Here is an 18,754-nt window from a genome sequence, read left to right on the forward strand (position 1 = left end):
GCCCCGTACTGGTTTTATTACAATTTTAGATGGTCCTAGATTACGAAAATTGGCTGAGTTCAAGTCTTGTCATAATGTTGCTATGATGTCAAAACCATACCTGGAGTTGTGGTTTGTTTCATTCACACGTGCTTGAGTAACTCTTTATTATTAGTTTGTCTACATCTACATCTCCAAAGCTCAAATGCTCTGTTCCACCTTGTGATGTCATGCAGCAGTAGTTGGCAAGTTAACAGCTACCTTTTACATTTGTTTAGTAGATCGGCAATTCCAGGGCTGAAATCATCCAGATGATTCTAGTGAAAGTGTATGGAGTTTAAAAACACAGTGGAACATTTCTTGTATTAACCTAAATATGCAAGGTTTGTGTGTTAAACATATGTGAATGAAACAAAACACAACACAACTCTAAGTATGTTTTTGATGAGGAGACTTTAGTCTATTCAAAATGTCTCTAGTTAAGTGGCAAAACTAAATCTGTTGTACATTACAACCATAGCAATTTGCTGCACTTTGTTTTAGAAGCTATCCAATCTCTTTTGTTTGCAACAGGCGACACTGTAGAGTAATAAAACGGTGCTTCTACAGCCTCTAAGCCATCCCCATAAAGGAGGCGCGCGCTGGTGGTGTCCTGCGCTGGTGCTCTCCCGCTGCACATAGTTGTCCAATGAGGCCATAGGAAAAACAGTCTGAAAATAGGAGATTACAGTGCAGATCCCATTGGTCACGATCACACGTGATATTTATACCTGAACCTTCATGCAACACACACACTCATTTACACAAGTTACTTATGAAATGGAGCCACATATGTATTTGTGAGAAAAAAAAAACAGGGATCCAATACAGGCATCTACAGCAGGAACCAATGAAGAGCAAGTTTGGATTTTACAGGGCCCATATTATGCTGTTTTCTGATCTGTTATAATGTTGTTTCCTCATCAAAACATCCCTGGAGTTGTATTTTGTTTCATTCACACATGTTTAACACACAAATCCTACATATTTAGGCTGAGTTCTTCGCAAATACAGAAAACACTCTGTTCCACTGTGTAATGTCATGCGGTAACACAGGAAGTGCTCAACTCTGTTTTTAAACTCCATACACCTTGACTAGAATCATTTGGAAGATTTCAGCCCTGGAATTGTCATTTTCTACTGTACAAAGGTAAAGGGTAGCTGTCAATTTGAAAACTATGATTTTCATGATTAAATCACAGTACTTTCTTCTATATATTTATATCTGTGTAATCCCTCACTATGTCCCATAGTGGTTCAGGGGTGTATACTAGTCTATGTGGTCTTATATTATTTTGATACAGCTCAAGACAATTCTAAAGTTATACAGGAGAGGTTAATTTCTGTCCCGTGATTGTGACTTCTTTTAGTTTTAATAGTTGTTCAAATGAATATCTATTTTTGATACTAGTTTAGTGTCCATTACAATCTGATTTTCGATACTTTTGACCCAACAAGTTAGCGTCTGGCTTAAGCTTTAATAGAAAGCCCAAAGCCATCTTGCAGTGTTCTGAAGTGTGTGGTGGAGTTTGGTGACACTGACCCATTGATCATACCGAGCAGCCCCTCCACCATGTGAGCCAGGTAAGACACCTGGGCGCTCTCGTTTGGGAAGATGGGCCCGTGCATGGATGCCAGCTGGGCCAGGCACTGCAGTGACTCCTGGGCCATGTCAGAGTCTTCACGGACTTTCTTGTGCACCTGAAGACAAGTAGAGACAGCACAGAGATGTGAGAATCATCTAAATGCATTTCAATCTGATTGCTAAACAGGCCTGTTAAAAACAAAAACGTGTGTTTAGGGATTAGCAATTGCTTTTATTTCTTTTTGTGAACTGTGTCTGAAATATTTCATTACTTAAAAAAAAATGTATGTAATGGGGGGGGGGGGGGAGCACAAACAGTCTCTTTTAACCAGGTGTGGCACCTCTAGTTAGGAGAAAATAAAATGTTGCTTTTTTACCAAACGATTCTCCTTAGAATGAAAAGTAGAAGGCTAAAGAAAAAAATGGCAAAAAGGTGCTAGAACACAAAGGAAGGGATTTAACAGGCTGTGCTGTGACAATACCAGGGCACATGTGAGGGTCTGTGGCCACACAGCACAGAGCGTAGGTTCATTCATTCATTTATCTTTATTAACTTAGGTCATATTCGCTTTTCTCAAACATCTGACCCAGTTAAATAAACAAAAATAAATAAATACAAAAATGTAAAATTAAAAAAAAGTGTTATTGGTTGGCCTGAAATTTACCTCAGTATGGTATCAAACGCTTTGATCACAAGACAAAAATTTGTGGAAAGGTGGGCCTGAAGAGTACCATGACATGCACCCTTACTGTGAACAGCCTCATGTCTCCAAGCTCCCCACCAGAAAAGATACACCTTTTAATTGAAAATCAATTAAACATGCTTGCTGGAAGCATAGGGGTTTAAGGCATTGCACATATGTGGTTGTATCACCTCGGCATTATGGATTTGCTGCCTGGGATCTGAATGTCTCTACACTCTCCTCATTTCATCTTACAGCTGTCCTGTCTAATAAGGGAAAAAAGTTTTAATCTAATGAACAAAGGGTATACATAGTACTTACAGTACTTAGTGCCTATGAACAAACTGTTCCAAATGTCCAAGAATGAGACTAGAACCACAGCCAAACTCGAGCTCCTTAGCTGGAGGCCATGGTCCAGGTCACAGCTATCTCTCCAAAGCAACAGGGCAATTCTAGAGGGCTCTGTGTCACCATCTCCTGGAGTGAGGACCACTCCAAACTCATCCCAAAACATTCCGATTAAAACAAGACTGGAACAGTATTTTCCACATCCTCAGGTAAGAGTGACTTCTACATGAAAATACACAATTAGGCAGCATGTCCAGGTCTCCACAGAAATCCTCTTGTTGCGGTCTTTAAGAAGCAAATTCACCCAGGACAACAATGAGTGATCGTGCTAATTTAGGTGTTTTCCAGAATGGTCCAGGAGGCCTCAACTGCCCTGGTTGGCTACACAGGTTTGCTCTGTATTTTGCCTTGTTGTTCAGAAAGGACGCTTGCAGGGTAAAGAGAGCTGTCTGGAGTGTGAGGTCCTCTTTAGGGACAGAGCCGATATGGGGCTGATGCAGTGCTGATATGGGGAGAGATGGGGAGGGATCCGTTGGTGGTGCGAGGCCAAAGAGGCGCGTTGCTATGAAAAAGCAGCTGGCCAGTGCTGAGTGCCACCCCAGATATGTCAGAGTGACTATAGTTAGAGGGGTTTGTGTGGCTGTCGGACAGGGGCGACAGAGCAAGTATACCTTTAAACATCTCAACTATGTGTGGTTTTTCTGTCACACATGTCCACCTCCCAACATGGCGGAAGGCTGTAAAGAATGGCATCTATGGAATGGTTCTTGGTGATCATTTTTATCCAGTTATTATTTATGAATTATTTTTAGATTAAAGCATATGATGTCATGCACTCACATGGCTGGCGTAAGACTTGAATTTCAATTTATTTTTGTAGGGATTAACATCACAACTAGGACTGAAGTTAACTAAAGAGATTCTTGATGTACTAAAGACATGTGCTGCCTGTTGACTAAAATAAGGGCTTGGCAAAAGCTCTCAAAACAATTACATACAGTGGGGAAAAAAAGTATTTAGTCAGCCACCAATTGTACAAGTTCTCCCACTTAAAAAGATGAGAGAGGTATGTAATTTTCATCATAGGTTCACTTCAGCTATGAGAGACAGAATGGGGGAAAAGAATCCAGGATATCACATTGTCTGATTTTTTAAGAATTTATTAGCAAATTATAGTGGTAAATAAGTATTTGGTCAATAACAAAAGTTCATCTCACTTTGTTACATACCCTTTGTTGGCAATGACAGAGGTCAAACACTTTCTGTACGTCTCCATAAGGTTTTCACATACTGTTAGTTTGGCCCATTGCTCCATCTCTTCTAGAACAGTGATGTTTTGGGGCTGTCGCTTAGCAATGGTAGCCTTTGTTACTTTGGTCCCATCTCTCTGCAGGTCATTCACTAGGTCCCCCCATGTGGTTCTGGGATTTTTGCTCATTGTTTTTGAGATCATTTTGACCCCACGGGGTGAGATCTAGCGTGGAGCCCCAGATTGAGGGAGATTATCAGTGGTCTTGCATGTCTTCCATTTTCTAATGGTGCGTTCATACCGGGGCGTCAAGAACGCGCTGGACGCCTCTAGTTGAACACCTTTGCATTTGAGGGCAGACACCTCTGACACGCGTCTTGGGCGCTTTGGACGCGCGTCCAGATGATGCGCGTCAACTGCAACTTCATTACCTTAGCACTAGATAGCCTAAAGGTGGGCAAATATTTTACCGCTCCAAAGTTGTGATAACTTACCAGACACAACGAGCTCCTCACTGACTGTCTTCCAGGCAAGGTCCTTTTTGTCCGGGTCTCTATAATCTGCCAACGTCACATTGTAAAGTAGTGGGTGCTGGCAAACGGCAATCACAAAGCAAAGTGTTTGTGGCTCCCTGGTCTTCCGAATAATGACATCTCGAGGACAATGGAGCGTACTCTTTGATTGGTTGACGCTGCATGTCAAATGGCAAAAAATTCTGCTTTTTCAACTTTTGGACACACATCTTCAGTGTCTCACGCTTAGACGCTCAAGTCAACGCCAGATTCGCACGGTTTGATGCTTGAAGACGCAAAAATGCAGGACGCCCAAGACGTGCGTCCACCGTAGACTTTGCATGTGAACACGACACCCCTGATGCTCTGGTGTGAACGCACCATAATAATTGCTCCCACAGTTGATTTCTTCAAAACAAGCTGCTTACCTTTTGCACAGTCAGTCTTCCCAGCCTGGTGCAAGTCTAAAATTTTGTTTCTAGTGTCCTTTGACAGCTCTTTGGTCGTAGTGGAGATTGGAGTCTGACGGTTTGAGGTTGTGGACATGTGTCTTTTATACTGATAACAAGTTCACACAGGTGCCATTAATACAGGAAATGAGTGGAGGACAGAGGATCCTCTTAAAGAAGAAGTTACAGGTCCGTGAGAGCCAGAAATCTTGCTTGTTAGGTGACCAAATATTTATTTTATACAGGAATTTACCAATTCATTCATTAAAAATCCTACAGTGTGATTTCCTGGCTTCTTTCCCCCCCACTCTGTCTCTCACAGTAGAAGTGTACCTATGATGAACTTTACAGGTGCCTCTCATCTTTTTAAGTGGGAGAACTTGCACAGTTGGTGGCTGAATACTTTTTTTGCCCCACTGTATCTCTATGTATCCAACCCAAGTTGCACTCACAGGACTACACATGTATGGGCGTACATGCAAAAACTACTATTTATGTAGAAAAAGCACTAGGGAATAATGCATTTCTAGATAATAAATACCAAAAAAATCTCATATCTTCACTTTTGCCTTCTGTCCATAAATAAATAAATAAATAAATAAATAAAAAAAAAAAAAATATATATATATATATATATATATATATATATATATATATATATATATATATATATATATACATACACACACACATATAAATACTACCGTTCAAAAGAAAGAAAAGCACTGTTTTTTTCAATGAAGATAACTTTAAACTCGCCCTTCTGAAACAAGGACTGAAATTAAAAGGAACGAACGTCTTCATGAACGACCACCTGACGAGGAGAAATGCTGAAATTGCCAAGAAGGCACGACTGCTAAGAAGAGAGCACAAAATACAACACACTTGGGTAAGGAACTGCAAGATCTTTATTAAACTTAATGGGACTCCGGAGGAAGCAAAAGTCTTAATGGTGAGGAGTAAAGAAGAACTTGATAAATACTGACATGAACGCAAGGTAACTCACTACACATCCCATGCTCACTACACCAAGTAGATTTTCACACTCAGTTGTAACTGAAAGCAATGGCATGGACACATCGCAAGAACTCGTTCAATTGGATCTGGACACTTTTGTAAATGAAGAAGACACAATTGATCCAGCTGCAGATATAGACCCAGATGCACATTTTCTCTCTTCTGTGTTTAATAAATGTAGTTATATTGTTCAAGAACAGTTTGAAAACAATGTGGAAATAGAGGGCAAATTATCAATCATACATGTTAACAGCAGAAGTATGTATGCAAATTTTCCCTCTATTAGAGAATATTTGCAACATTTTAATTATCCCTTTAGTATTATAGCAATAACTGAAACATGGTTCAATATTGATAAAGGCATAGACTTTGATCTTGAAGAGTACAAACTTGTGTACAAAAATAGGGAAAATAAAACTGGGGGTGGGGTTGCTCTCTATATTCATAACTCACTCAGATATGTGGAATTAACCAACATGACACTTGCATTAGATGGAATCATGGAATGCTTAACTGTTGAACTGCTAAATGGAAAAAAGAAAAACATTCTGGTGAGCGTTGTTTATCGAGCACCCGGCTCAAATATTGACATTTTTAATGAATGGATAGAGAAACTTTTTTCCACTGCCAATCAAAAAACATTATTCATCTGTGGCGATTACAACATAGACTTATTAAATCCAACCAGACAGAAAAGTATAGAGGACTTCACAAATAATATGTTCTCCATGTCCCTCTACCCAACAATAACTAGACCAAGCAGAATAACTTCGCACAGTGCTACAGTCATTGATAATATCTTTACAAATGTCATGGATAATCAAATAACCAGTGGCATCTTTATCTGTGATATTACTGACCATTTACCTGTTTTTGCTGTTTACGATTATGATATAAAAAAAATAAGACGTGAGAGTAATTTAGTCTGTAAAAGAATTATAACCGAAGAAGCAACAAATGAATTGAATAATAGTTTATTGCTCCAAGATTGGAGCTCAGTCTTCAATGAAACAGATGTTGATAAAGCATATACTACTTTTTTGGATATATTCATGGTTTTGTATAAGAAACATTGTCCTGTTAAGGAATTTAAAACAAAAAGCAAAAACGCAGACAACCCTTGGTTGACAAAAGGAATAATGAATGCTTGTAAAAAGAAAAATAACTTGTATAGGAAATTTGTCAATTCTAAAACAAAAGAAGATGAAGAGAGATATAAGAAATATAAAAACAAATTAACAGACATAATTAGAACGAGTAAGAAGTTATATTATAGAAAACAGTTATATGAAAATAGAAGTAGTATGAAAGGAATGTGGAAGACATTGAATAGTCTAATTAAACAAGAAGCTAGAAAGTCTGTATATCCGGATTACTTTAACAATACAAATGGTGAAATTCATAACATGAGTGATGTAACCAATAGCTTTAATCATTTCTTTATTAACGTGGGTTCACAGCTGGCTGCAAAAATTCATGATAATAAAGCTTGCCAGTGTAGGATAAGTATTGATCAAAATCCACATTCTATGTTTTTATCTGCAACAAATGTTCAGGAGGTGACAAGCATTGTTCTCAAGTGTAAAGGTAAGACATCCAGAGATTGTCATGATATTGATATGGCATTAATAAAAAAGGTAATAGACAACATAGCAAAACCTCTGACGCATATCTGCAACTTATCATTTCAGTCAGGTCAGTTCCCCCAAAAAATGAAAACCGCAAAAGTAATTCCAATATTCAAAAGTGACAACAAACACTGCTTTACGAATTACAGACCAATCTCTTTACTACCACAGTTTTCAAAAATTCTTGAAAAACTGTTTAATTCACGTCTCGAAACATTTTTAGATAAGCATCAAATTATCAACGAGAGACAATACGGGTTTAGAGCAAAAAGAACAACTTCAATGGCAATCATTGATGCAACAGAGGAAATCACAAATGCATTGGACCAAAAACAATATGCTATTGGTATCTTTATAGACCTGAAAAAAGCTTTCGATACCATCAATCATGACATTTTACTTAAAAAGCTTGAACGATATGGGATCAGAGGACTAGCCGGCAACTGGTTACGAACGTATCTCACAAAGAGAGAACAATTTGTACAAATGGGAGTGCACACTTCTGATATGCTTGGTATTGCTTGTGGAGTTCCCCAGGGCTCCGTTTTGGGGCCAAAACTGTTTAATATATACATAAATGATATCTTTAATGTATCCCCGTCATTAAAACTTATTTTATTTGCGGATGATACTAACATATTTTACAGTAGTCCAAATTACAATGAACTCATTTGTACTGTAAACAAGGAACTTGATAAAATAAAAAAGTGGATGAATTGCAACAAATTATCGCTTAATTTAAAGAAGACAAAAGTTATGCTTTTTGGAAATTCAAAAATTAATACAGAGCTACCAATCCTGATTGATGATGTTCAAATTGAAAGTGTAAATGAGATCAAATTTTTGGGTGTCATAATAGACAATAAATTATCATGGAAAGCCCATATTAGACAAATAAAAAGCAAAATCTCAAAAAGCCTCGCAATAATAAATAAAGCAAAAAACTACCTTGATCAAAATGCCCTACGTACTTTATACTGTTCCATAGTACTCCCATACCTCACTTATTGTGTTTAAGTGTGGGGGAATACTTACCAATCTACACTTAATCCATTAGTTGTATTACAGAAACGTGCTTTGCGAATCATCCATAAAGTCGGATACTTGGAACACACACATGCTCTATTCATATATTCAAAGCTCCTAAAAATTCCTGATCTTGTAAAATATGTTACATTATCTATACTATTTAAAGCTTCTATAAACGTGTTACCGAGTAAGCTGCAAGTTTTGTTTACAGCCAAAGAGAGAACATACAATCTTAGAGAATATGAGAAATTCAAATTGCCTAAAGTTAGAACTACTCGAAAAAGTTTCTGTGTATCGGTATGTGGTGTTAAACTTTGGAACAGTCTGGATATACACATCAAGCAATGCCATAGTATCAGTATGTTCAAGCATCGATATAAAAATATGATCTGGTCGCAGTATCTAGAGGAAGAGTCTTAATATAATTTCAGTAATCTTGTAATGCTGGCTTTGTATCTACCATTTCTTTACCATTGTTGGTATTTGTTGTCCATTACCATTGTTGGTATTTGTTGTCCATTACCATTGTTGTATTTTGCTGTCCATTACTATTGTCGTATTTATTGTCCATTACTATTGCTGTATTGCTGTGCATTACCATTGTTGGTATTTACTGTCCGTTACCATTGTTGGTATTAATAACTTTCCTTACCATTGTTGGCACCTTATCCAATATGATGTAACACTTAAGTTGCATGAGTCTAACTCATAGTCCCCAATGTAATCATGTAATACAATCATGAAAAGGAAGTAAAGTATGCTAAAGTTAAGAAATAATAGCAGAGGGGGTGGGATTAAATAAGTTTTCTTCTTCCCACTCCTTTTTGGGCAATCAGAGATACCCTTTTTTTTTGTGTGTGCATTTTGCTGTCTGTTTTTGTTTATTTTTCCTTGTCTCTTGTATCATGTGTTGATTGACATCGATTGTGGCTGCATAGGCTATGCAAGAGAAAAGATGTCTATTTGCCCAAGACAAAAAAAAAAAAAAAAAAAAAAAAAACTAATCAGAAATACACTCTACATTGTTAATGTGGTGACTATTCTAGCTGCACATGTCTGGTTTTTGGTGCAGTATCTACATAGGTGTATGGATTCCCATTTCCAGCAACTATCACTCCAGTGTTCTAATAGTAGAATCTGAAAACACTTTAGCTGGTTAGAGAAGCTATATAACTGACTTTCAGGTTGAGCATCTGGAGCATCACTTAAACGCTCAAAATGGCCAGAAAAAGAGAACTTTCATGTGAAACTAGACAGTCTATTCTTGTTCTTAAAAATTAAGGCTATTCCATGCGAGAAAAACTGAAGATTTCCGACAACGATGTGGGATTTTGAATAAGGAAGGCTATCACTCCATTTTGCAACGCCATGCCATACCCTGTGGACAGTGCATGATTGGAGGCAATTTTATCCTACAACAGAACAATGACCCAAAGCACACCTCCAAACTGTGCAATAACTATTTAGAGAAGAAGCAGGCAGCTGGTATTTCATCTGTAATGGAGTGGCCAGCGCAGTCACCAGATCTAAACCCCATTGAGCTGTTGTAGGAGCAGGTTGACCATATGGTATGCAAGAAGTGCCCATCCAGCCAATCCAACTTGTGGGAGAGGCTCTAGAAGTGTGGGGTGAAATTTCTCCAGATGACTCAACAAATTAACAGCTAGAATGCCAAAGGTCTGCAATGCTGTAATTGCTGCAAATGGAGGATTCTTTGACAAAAGCAAAGTTTGAAGGAAAAAAATATTTCAAATAAATATTATTTCTAACCATGTTTCAATATCTTGACTTTTCATGAAAAACACAATTGTCTGGGTGACCCTTCTGAACAGTAGTGTGTATATATAACAAGACAACATTGTTTTTCAACCATGCTTCAACAGAATTACTTAAAAAAATAAACAGGCCTGGACAAAAATTATGGTACCCCTAGAAAAGACTGAAAATCATGTGACCAAAGGGACATGTTAAGCCAAGGTGTGTCCACTAATTAGCATCACAGGTGTCTACAATCTTGTAATCAGTCAGTGGGCCTATATATAGGGCTACAGGTTATCACTGTGCTGTTTGCTGACATGGTGTGTACCACACTCAATGTGGCCCAGAGGAAGCAAAGGATGTTTTGCAGGTTAGCCACACCCCTTAGCATTCTGGGTAATTTTGGTGAAATTGCCTTTGTTCTGACCTCTCCAAATTAAAATGATCACCATTATTGAACCCTCAGTAGTAAATACACAAGTTTGGGGTCTTTGTTAAGGTAACACCCTATAGTTTTACCCACAGATGTCAGAATCATTGTAAGTTTGTCTGCTGAGCATTTATACGCTTTGGAACACACATAAAAAATAATTTTTCTCATCCTTGCCTAAATTTTTTTGTTAAAATGAAGGTGTAGAAAGCTGCAGCAGGTAGCTGGGGACAAAAATACACTATATCTCAACTGAAAATCCTGTTGACCACTCACATTTCAAATTTGAGGTCAATACCTATAAAAATTTGAGTTTTACACTCATTTTATCATTAGTAAGTCCAGGCCTCTCCAAACCTATCCAAATGGAGACAGTTGGGGCAATGAGGGCTCTACTGAAAGCTCACACTGAGAGGAATCTGTGGCTGTGTCCCAATTCGCCAAATGCACCCTTCAAGGGTCCTTTCGAAGTACTCTTCAAAAGTGTAGTTTCAAGGTTCCGGTCGAGAATCTGCCCTCCTCAGTGTAGCCGCCATCTTGCTGAAGTGGGACAGGCCCACACCACGGACCGCACTTCCACCGCTGTCTTTGAGCGTACGATACGTACATTACGTACCTTATTTTTAATGATTTGTTATTTAATAGAAAAAAAGTCAAGATGTCGTCATCACAGCCGTTTCTTTCTGTTTAGATTGAATATTAATAGGCAAATATAACGTTTGAGGTGATTTTTTTACTCAATTGTAGCTACTTCATAACTTAAACAAAATATACCTTGTGAAAACGTAATAACAGAGACAGAGGTAACAATATAATTTCTACATTCATAGTCTATAAACAAGAGAACATTGATTAGTTGTACATATAGTGGGATATTGCAGTTTAATGGTTCGGTATTTTGGCCAGTGGCTACACCACTTTAATAACAGTAGAGGGCACTGTTTCCCTTCTATGCCGTGCCAGTTCTTTTCATCTGATTATTATAAGGTATTTTCTAGCAGTGCAGCGCTACATCAAGCTAGTGTCTTGATTTACTAACACGAAAGTAAATGACACGTGCCCACGAGGGGCGCAGACGTATGGAATGTACGGAACTCATGAAGATTTTGTGCACGTCTCAGGACTCTCTTCTGTCCTTTCCTCAGAGTCCGTTGCATCATTGTTCACATTACCTGTGTGCAACTCATTAAACCCTTCTGACTTTACGTTTCAGTCTCTTGGTCTTTGACGCTTACAATAGAAACGAGCATTTTTACATTATTCTTATTGCAGTAATAATTTTTAATGATAATAATGTCTTCTTATTGTTTAGCAATAACTGCACATTCCTTTATTCCATGTAACTCCTTTTTAATCATCAAACACACTGTACAGATCTTTATTCAGATTTAACAGTTTCATGTCATACTGTGGTAGAAGAGGTAAACCAGTACGAACATTTGAACGTGTATTGCGCAACGGACTCCATTTTCTTCTGTTTCTTGCGTAGTCGCGGTGCATGATGGGATATAGAAGTGCGTGAATTGTGCACGGATGCATGCTCCGGTTACGTCCGATCTCCATGGAAACGGTGGAAAGGGAAGGGCAGGTTTGTCGGCCGCATTCAGTAGGGTGGGTTGAAATGGGACAGCCCTTGTCGCGCCGGAAATTACGTAACTGCCCTTCGAACCGCCCTTCCAATGGTGATTCTAAGGCCAGGTGGGCGAATTGGGACACGGCTTGTATCTGCACACGCAGCTGCTCTATTTCTGTACATTTATATATCATATCAAAACACAATATAAAATGTATATTTGCATATAAAATATAGTCAAAACAAGTGGCATGGGTCAAAAGAAATATATATAACTAAAAACACACTGTACATGATTGTACAGTGACAGTCATTATGCAAGAGTGGCTCAGTGGTTAGAGCTTTGGTCCCCCAACCGGAAGGATGGAGGATCGAGTCCCGCTCGGACCAACTTCTGTCATTGTGTCCTTAGGCAAGACGCTTCGCTCAAGTGGTGTGTGCGTGAATGATTGGTGGTGGTCGGAGGGGCTAATGGTTACACATGATATATCTGACCCACAATTAAGTCAACAGCACAATAGCATCTGAATCTCATCATGAGATCTTCCGAGATGCCTCTAGGTTAACTTGTACAAACATCCACAGTGTCCTCGGTCGTGTACTTCCTTTGTTTTGTCCATTGTTTAAAACACAAAACTGCTGCAAAACAGATCTTTGCATCCAGTCTCATCCTTTTACGTGCGCAGCAAACTCCGTCTGTTTACGAGAAACCATTGTATGTCATGCATCGTCGTGTTCCGCTCCTCATTGGCTTTAAGGGGAAAACATCACTAAACGTGTATAATGTAACTGCTTGATTCTACAAGGGGGAAAGTGGGGTGTACTCTTTCAGTCATCTGTAGCACTCATTCACTGTTCAGGGCTCCAGTAACTCACAACCCCCACCTTATTCACATGGAGGATCTAACTTCTTTTGTGGACATAATTTCTTGACTGGATTATATTCTCTGGACCTTTACAGAACGAATGAGCCCAACTTTGTGTGAATATGTTGATGTTTGACAGAACCAGAGCGCTCAAACATAAGTGATGTCCAAATCAGTCAATCAACATTTATTTATAGAACACTTTACAACATTCAAGGTGACCAAAGTGTTTCCATAAATCCACATTTCTGATTTCTCTGTAAAAACGGCTTTCCTGTCAGTACTGTGATGAGTACAGGTGTAAATGGTTTACATATTCAGAAAGATGAGTGCCGTAGCTTTCATTTGATGTGTAGATTGTTTGTGTGGGTGACGCAGAAATATATGTACATTGCTGTAAAGTTGTAAGGTAAAGGCGACGGCGGGCCGTTGGAACGTTAACGGGTTAATCAAAAATCTAAACAATAATCTTTAATTGCAAATGGGTCTAGATTATTTTGAACAGTTTCCAAGCCTTTTGAATGAAAATCCAAAGTTGAGGTATTCTTAGTATGAGGGGTACAATTTTTCAATAAAGAAGTTGCACCCAATATGGCAGACCTCCTATTGGGTTTAAGGTGGGGTCATAATAATAATTTTCCGCCATTATTTTAGCAATAGCTAGAGTAATTTGACTTTGTCACATTGTGTCCCATAACAAATAAGCCCTGTGTGAAAGTCCAGGGCAAATAGATTCTCTTATATGATTTTTTTTTTTTTTTTAAATGCAATTTTAAGAGGGGCTAGAGAGCCAATTTGTTAGATAGGGGCTTCCACTCTGTTTAAATCTAAACTCAAACCTGCTCTGTTTCACTGTGCTTATGAGTGAAAAAACTTTATCTGCACTTTTCTCTTATATTACACAAATTCACACGTTTTAATAACCCCATAATAACATAGCAATAGTGCAAATTGTTGACTGTATAATTATTATAATTTTTTTTATTTATTTGTATTGGGATTTGAATGTGCCTTGTTCTATAACAATGAAATTAATTTTAATCCATTTGTCACTGATCAATTGGTTGACAGAACAATGCTCAGCTTAAAATCTGCTCTCGATGTTGTAGCTCCGCTAAAACAGAAAAGAATTAAACCAAGAGCTCAGGACACTCAAACAACATGTAAGACGCACAGAGAAGCTTTGGCGCCGCTCGCGCTCTGAGCAGTCTCTGAAGGCATGGAAGCTCTGCCTGCTCACTTATAAGGCCGCTCTGCGGAAAGCCCAAACCAGATACTATTCAAATCTAATAGAAGTAAACAAAAATAACCCCAGATTTCTGTTCAGCACTGTAGCCAGGCTGACAAACTCCCACACTCCTAATGAGTCTCTTATCCCCTCGAACATTAGTTGTGATGACTTTCTTCAATTACAAAATTACAACCATTAGAGACAAAATCAACAAAGCTACTCCAAAAATCAGCTCTGAGCTAATCCAGTCTGTAATACCAATATCCCACATAGATCCTCTAATAATATTAGATAAATTTACTCCTGTTGATGAGGTGGAGATTACCTCAGCCATCATGTCATCCAAACCATCAACCTGTATGCTCGACCCTATTCCAATCAGACCCCTCAGAAGCCCTCCCCCTAATAATAGATTCCATCCATATCACAATAAATATGTCGTTAGAAAATGGCTACGTTCCTCAGTCCTTTAAGTATGCTGTGATTAAACCCCTTTTGAAAAAACCTAACCTAAATCCTGATGAACTAGCCAACTATAGACCTATCTCTAATCTTCCCTTCCTCTCAAAAATTCTAGAACGAGTGGTGGTGAAACAGCTCTGCCGCCACCTGCAGGACAATAATATATTTGAAAAATTTCAATCTGGATTCAGAGCTCACCACAGCACAGAGACCGCACTGCTTAAAGTAACAAATGACTTACTACTAGCTGCTGATAACGGGCTGGCTTCAGTTCTGGTCCTACTGGACCTCAGTGCAGCATTTGACACCATTGATCACAACATTCTACTGCAGCGGTTAGAATGTGACATTGGAATCAGAGGGACCACCCTCAAATGGTTTAAATCCTATCTATCTGATAGGTACCAGTTTGTTAGTATAAACCAGAGCACCTCTCCCTGTTCTAAAGTAGCCTGTGGTGTTCCACAAGGATCTGTGCTTGGTCCAATCCTATTTACTCTGTATATGTTGCCATTGGGTAACATTATCAGAAAACATGGCATTAATTTTCACTGCTACGCTGATGACACTCAGCTGTACTTATCAATGAAACCAAATCAGACTGATCAAATAGATAAACTCAGTGCCTGTGTGAAGAACATCAAAACCTGGATGACCTTGAATTACCTGCTCTTAAATCCTGAAAAAACAGAGGTCATTGTCGTTGGTCCCAAAGGTCAAAGAGATTCTCTGTCGGACCAGATAATCTCACTCGACAATGTGAATATAGCTTCTAGCCCTACTGTAAAAAATCTTGGAGTCCTATTTGATCAAAATCTCTCATTCACAGCCCATATAAACCTAGCTTGTAAAACCGCATACTTTCACCTGCAAAATATGACTAAAATTAGAAATATTTTACCTAAAAATTATGCTGAAAAACTCATCCATGCATTTGTTACTTCCAGACGTGATTACTGTAATTCTCTGCTCGCCGCCTGCCCCAAAAGTACTATAAGGAGCCTCCAGTTGGTCCAAAATGCAGCGGCCAGGGTCCTAACAGGAACTAAAAGAAGAGACCACATCAGTCCTGTACTAAAATATCTGCACTGGCTTCCTGTCGAGCTTAGAATCAAATTCTCCTCCTGACATACAAAACCCTAAACGGTAAGGGCCCATCCTATCTGCAAGATGCTATTGTCCCGTACCAGCCAAACAGAGCACTCCGCTCTCAGAATGCAGGACTATTAGTGGTTCCTAGAGTGTCCAAAAGTACAGTGGGAGGGAGAGCATTCAGTTACCAAGCTCCTGTGCTATGGAATCAACTCCCTGCTGATGTTAAACAGGCCCTCACAGTCTCTGTATTTAAGACCAGGCTTAAAACCTTCCTCTTCGGTATAGCTTATGACCAGGTTACTTAGTGAGGGAGTTAGGGAGTGACATTAAAACCCGGGATAAGATAGGCTGCAGTAGGAGATAACTAGCTGGGGGAATTATGGCAACCTGAGCACTATCCTCTGCTTTGTCCTATTTTCTCATGAGCAATGCTATTCACATGTTGTCCCCTGTCCCACTCCCCCTGTGGAGCGTAACTCTTTCAGATGCCCCGATGACAGCTGGACCCTCTCCTCCTCCCCGCCTGGCCTTTCTCCACCCGCCTCCTTCTCCTCCTCGCCTGGCTCTCATCCTCCTCCTCTGGTCTTCCTCCTCCTGGTCTGGCCCTCCTCCGTCCCCCTCCCTCCTCCTCACCTGGCTGATTTTTCTTGTCTTGTCTGATATTTCCTGTTGTTTGATTTTCCCGTTTGTTTTTGTGTGTAGGCAGCACGGTGGCTGAGTGGCTACACTCATGCCTCACAGCAAGAAGGTTTGGTTCGATCCCCGGGTCGCCCAGGCCTTTCTGTGTGGAGATAACTGTTGTTGTGATTTTGGCCGTTACAAAAATAAAATGAATTGAATTGAATTATAAAGCACTGTATTACTTTGCAAATTGTGCTCTACAAATAAATTTGCCTGGGATCCAGAATCCACACTTCTTCAATACTCTATGAAGATGCCACTCTGGTCACCGGCGAATCTTCCCAACATCAGATGGGTGTGATTGACAGGTGGATTAGTCAATCAGGGACATTAAGGTCGGGGCAGATCTGAGCAGTGTGATTAGCTGCCCAGGACAAAGAGCTGAGATGACAGACGGAGGGGTTGGATGGAGAGTGAGAAAGTGAAGGAGAGAGAGAGGGAAAAAAAAGAGAGCGGGGGAGAGAAGGAGGAGCAGGCGTGTGCCCCTCCATGTGCAGCAGGTCAGTGACAGCTGAGCCAAAAATTACAAAACACATGAACCGCTAGAAATATCAGAGAGACAGCAGACACAAGGTCAGCCTCGTCCCAGCAGACCCCCCACCCAAAACCAAACACTCAGCTCCACACTGACCACAACTAGGCACCCGCCAGGCACCACAGGCTGCTCACTTATATGCAGAGGTGGGTAGAGTTGCCAAAAAATTTACAAAGAGGTACATTGCTTCAAAAATAGAAGTAGAAGTACAAAGCAGTGGTATAATAAATTACTCAGTAAAAGGTATTTGGGAAAAGTACTACTCAAGTAAGAGTGTCTTAAAGAGTAATGGTCAGGACTTAACATCTGATTTATTATTTAAAGTTGATCTAATTTGAAGGACTAAACATTAAATAATGCACAGTATTGGTATCTGGTATTTTCAAAGGATAGACACAAATATGAAACTAACTAAATCATATCTGAAGAAGCAGTGCAATAAAAAAAAAGTTCAAATAATTTCATATTGTCAACATAAAGCTTTTATCACTTGTAGACTTGCTCACAGTGGGAAGAGGAACCACAACTTTCTTACTTCAATAAAAATATTACTCAGGAGTTAAAGTATGCTACTAGAAAATACTCTGAAAAGTACAATTCCTTAAAAACAAAAAGTAACTGAGTAAATGTAACTAAGTACTATTCACCTCTACTTGGGTGTCATCAGTATTCAAATTTCTCAATTTGGACACCAAGAAAATCTTTGATACCACAATGATCATTTTAAAAACTTGTGTTATAATAAAATTGAATTGTTAAAGGTACTGTACCAGATATTTAATGGTACATAGAAAAACAAAACTAGTTCTAATTTTTAAACTGTTTGCAGTGGTCCAAAATTATTCCTCAATTACTTGAATTCAGACCAATTATTCTCCTCCTGCGATTAGTTTATAGGCACTTTTCACAACTTTCAGAGGCCAGAAAGACACATTTCTGTGCATATCAGGGCACGACAACTTTTGCAAAAACAGTGCTTTTAACTCAAACACTTTCAATTTCAAACATTACTATTCTAAATCTATATAGAAATTATAACTATAACTACATATACAGTTTGTTTTGATCATTAGGATTTGGGCAAACATTTTTGAGAACTATGTACAACTACATACAGCTTAAGCACCATTAAAGCTAGTAATAATGTTGTAATATATAGCCATCTTCGTTAAAAACATAAGGGTTTCCCAGCAGCCTACCCCTTACACAACAGGTCTGTAGTGGAGTGTGGGAGTTACTCAGAGATAGCTGTATGTTACCCGTAAGAGTTGTAAATGTTGTCAGGTCTATACTGGAGTGTGGGGGTTACTCATAGATAGCTGTATGTTACCTGTAAGAGTTGTACATGTTGTCAGGTCTATAGTGGAGTGTGGGGGTTACTCAGAGATAGCTGTATGTTACCTGTAAGAGTTGTACATGTTGTCAGGTCTATAGTGGAGTGTGGGGGTTACTCAGAGATAGCTGCATTGGTGGTTTTCAGATTCCAGAATGTGATGATGTCATACTCCGATGGGGGATAAGAACCACTTTTTCCTATTGATTACATTGTATTTTGCCATGAAATATCCAAAAGGTAAATCCACAAATGTTTAGTGACTAGAACTC

The 18,754-nt window shown here is 39.1% G+C and overlaps 1 protein-coding gene and 1 long non-coding RNA gene across 2 annotated transcripts in view; one reads left to right on the forward strand and one right to left on the reverse strand.

The window, feature by feature from the left end:
- The window catches only part of LOC129457312 (uncharacterized), a 348,575-nt gene that overhangs the window by 156,154 nt on the left and 173,667 nt on the right, over positions 1–18,754 (forward strand). The gene's annotated exons all lie outside the window — the stretch shown is intronic.
- xpo4 (exportin 4) overlaps positions 1–18,754 on the reverse strand; it is a 79,822-nt gene that overhangs the window by 28,061 nt on the left and 33,007 nt on the right. Inside the window, exon 8 of the mRNA XM_033986799.2 lies at positions 1,562–1,719. Within this exon, the coding sequence (XP_033842690.1) occupies positions 1,562–1,719 (158 nt within the window). The remainder of the gene's footprint in view (positions 1–1,561; positions 1,720–18,754) is intronic.

This window comes from Periophthalmus magnuspinnatus, chromosome 21, assembly GCF_009829125.3.
Source record: "Periophthalmus magnuspinnatus isolate fPerMag1 chromosome 21, fPerMag1.2.pri, whole genome shotgun sequence".
In the NCBI taxonomy this organism is placed as follows: Eukaryota; Metazoa; Chordata; class Actinopteri; order Gobiiformes; family Gobiidae; genus Periophthalmus; species Periophthalmus magnuspinnatus.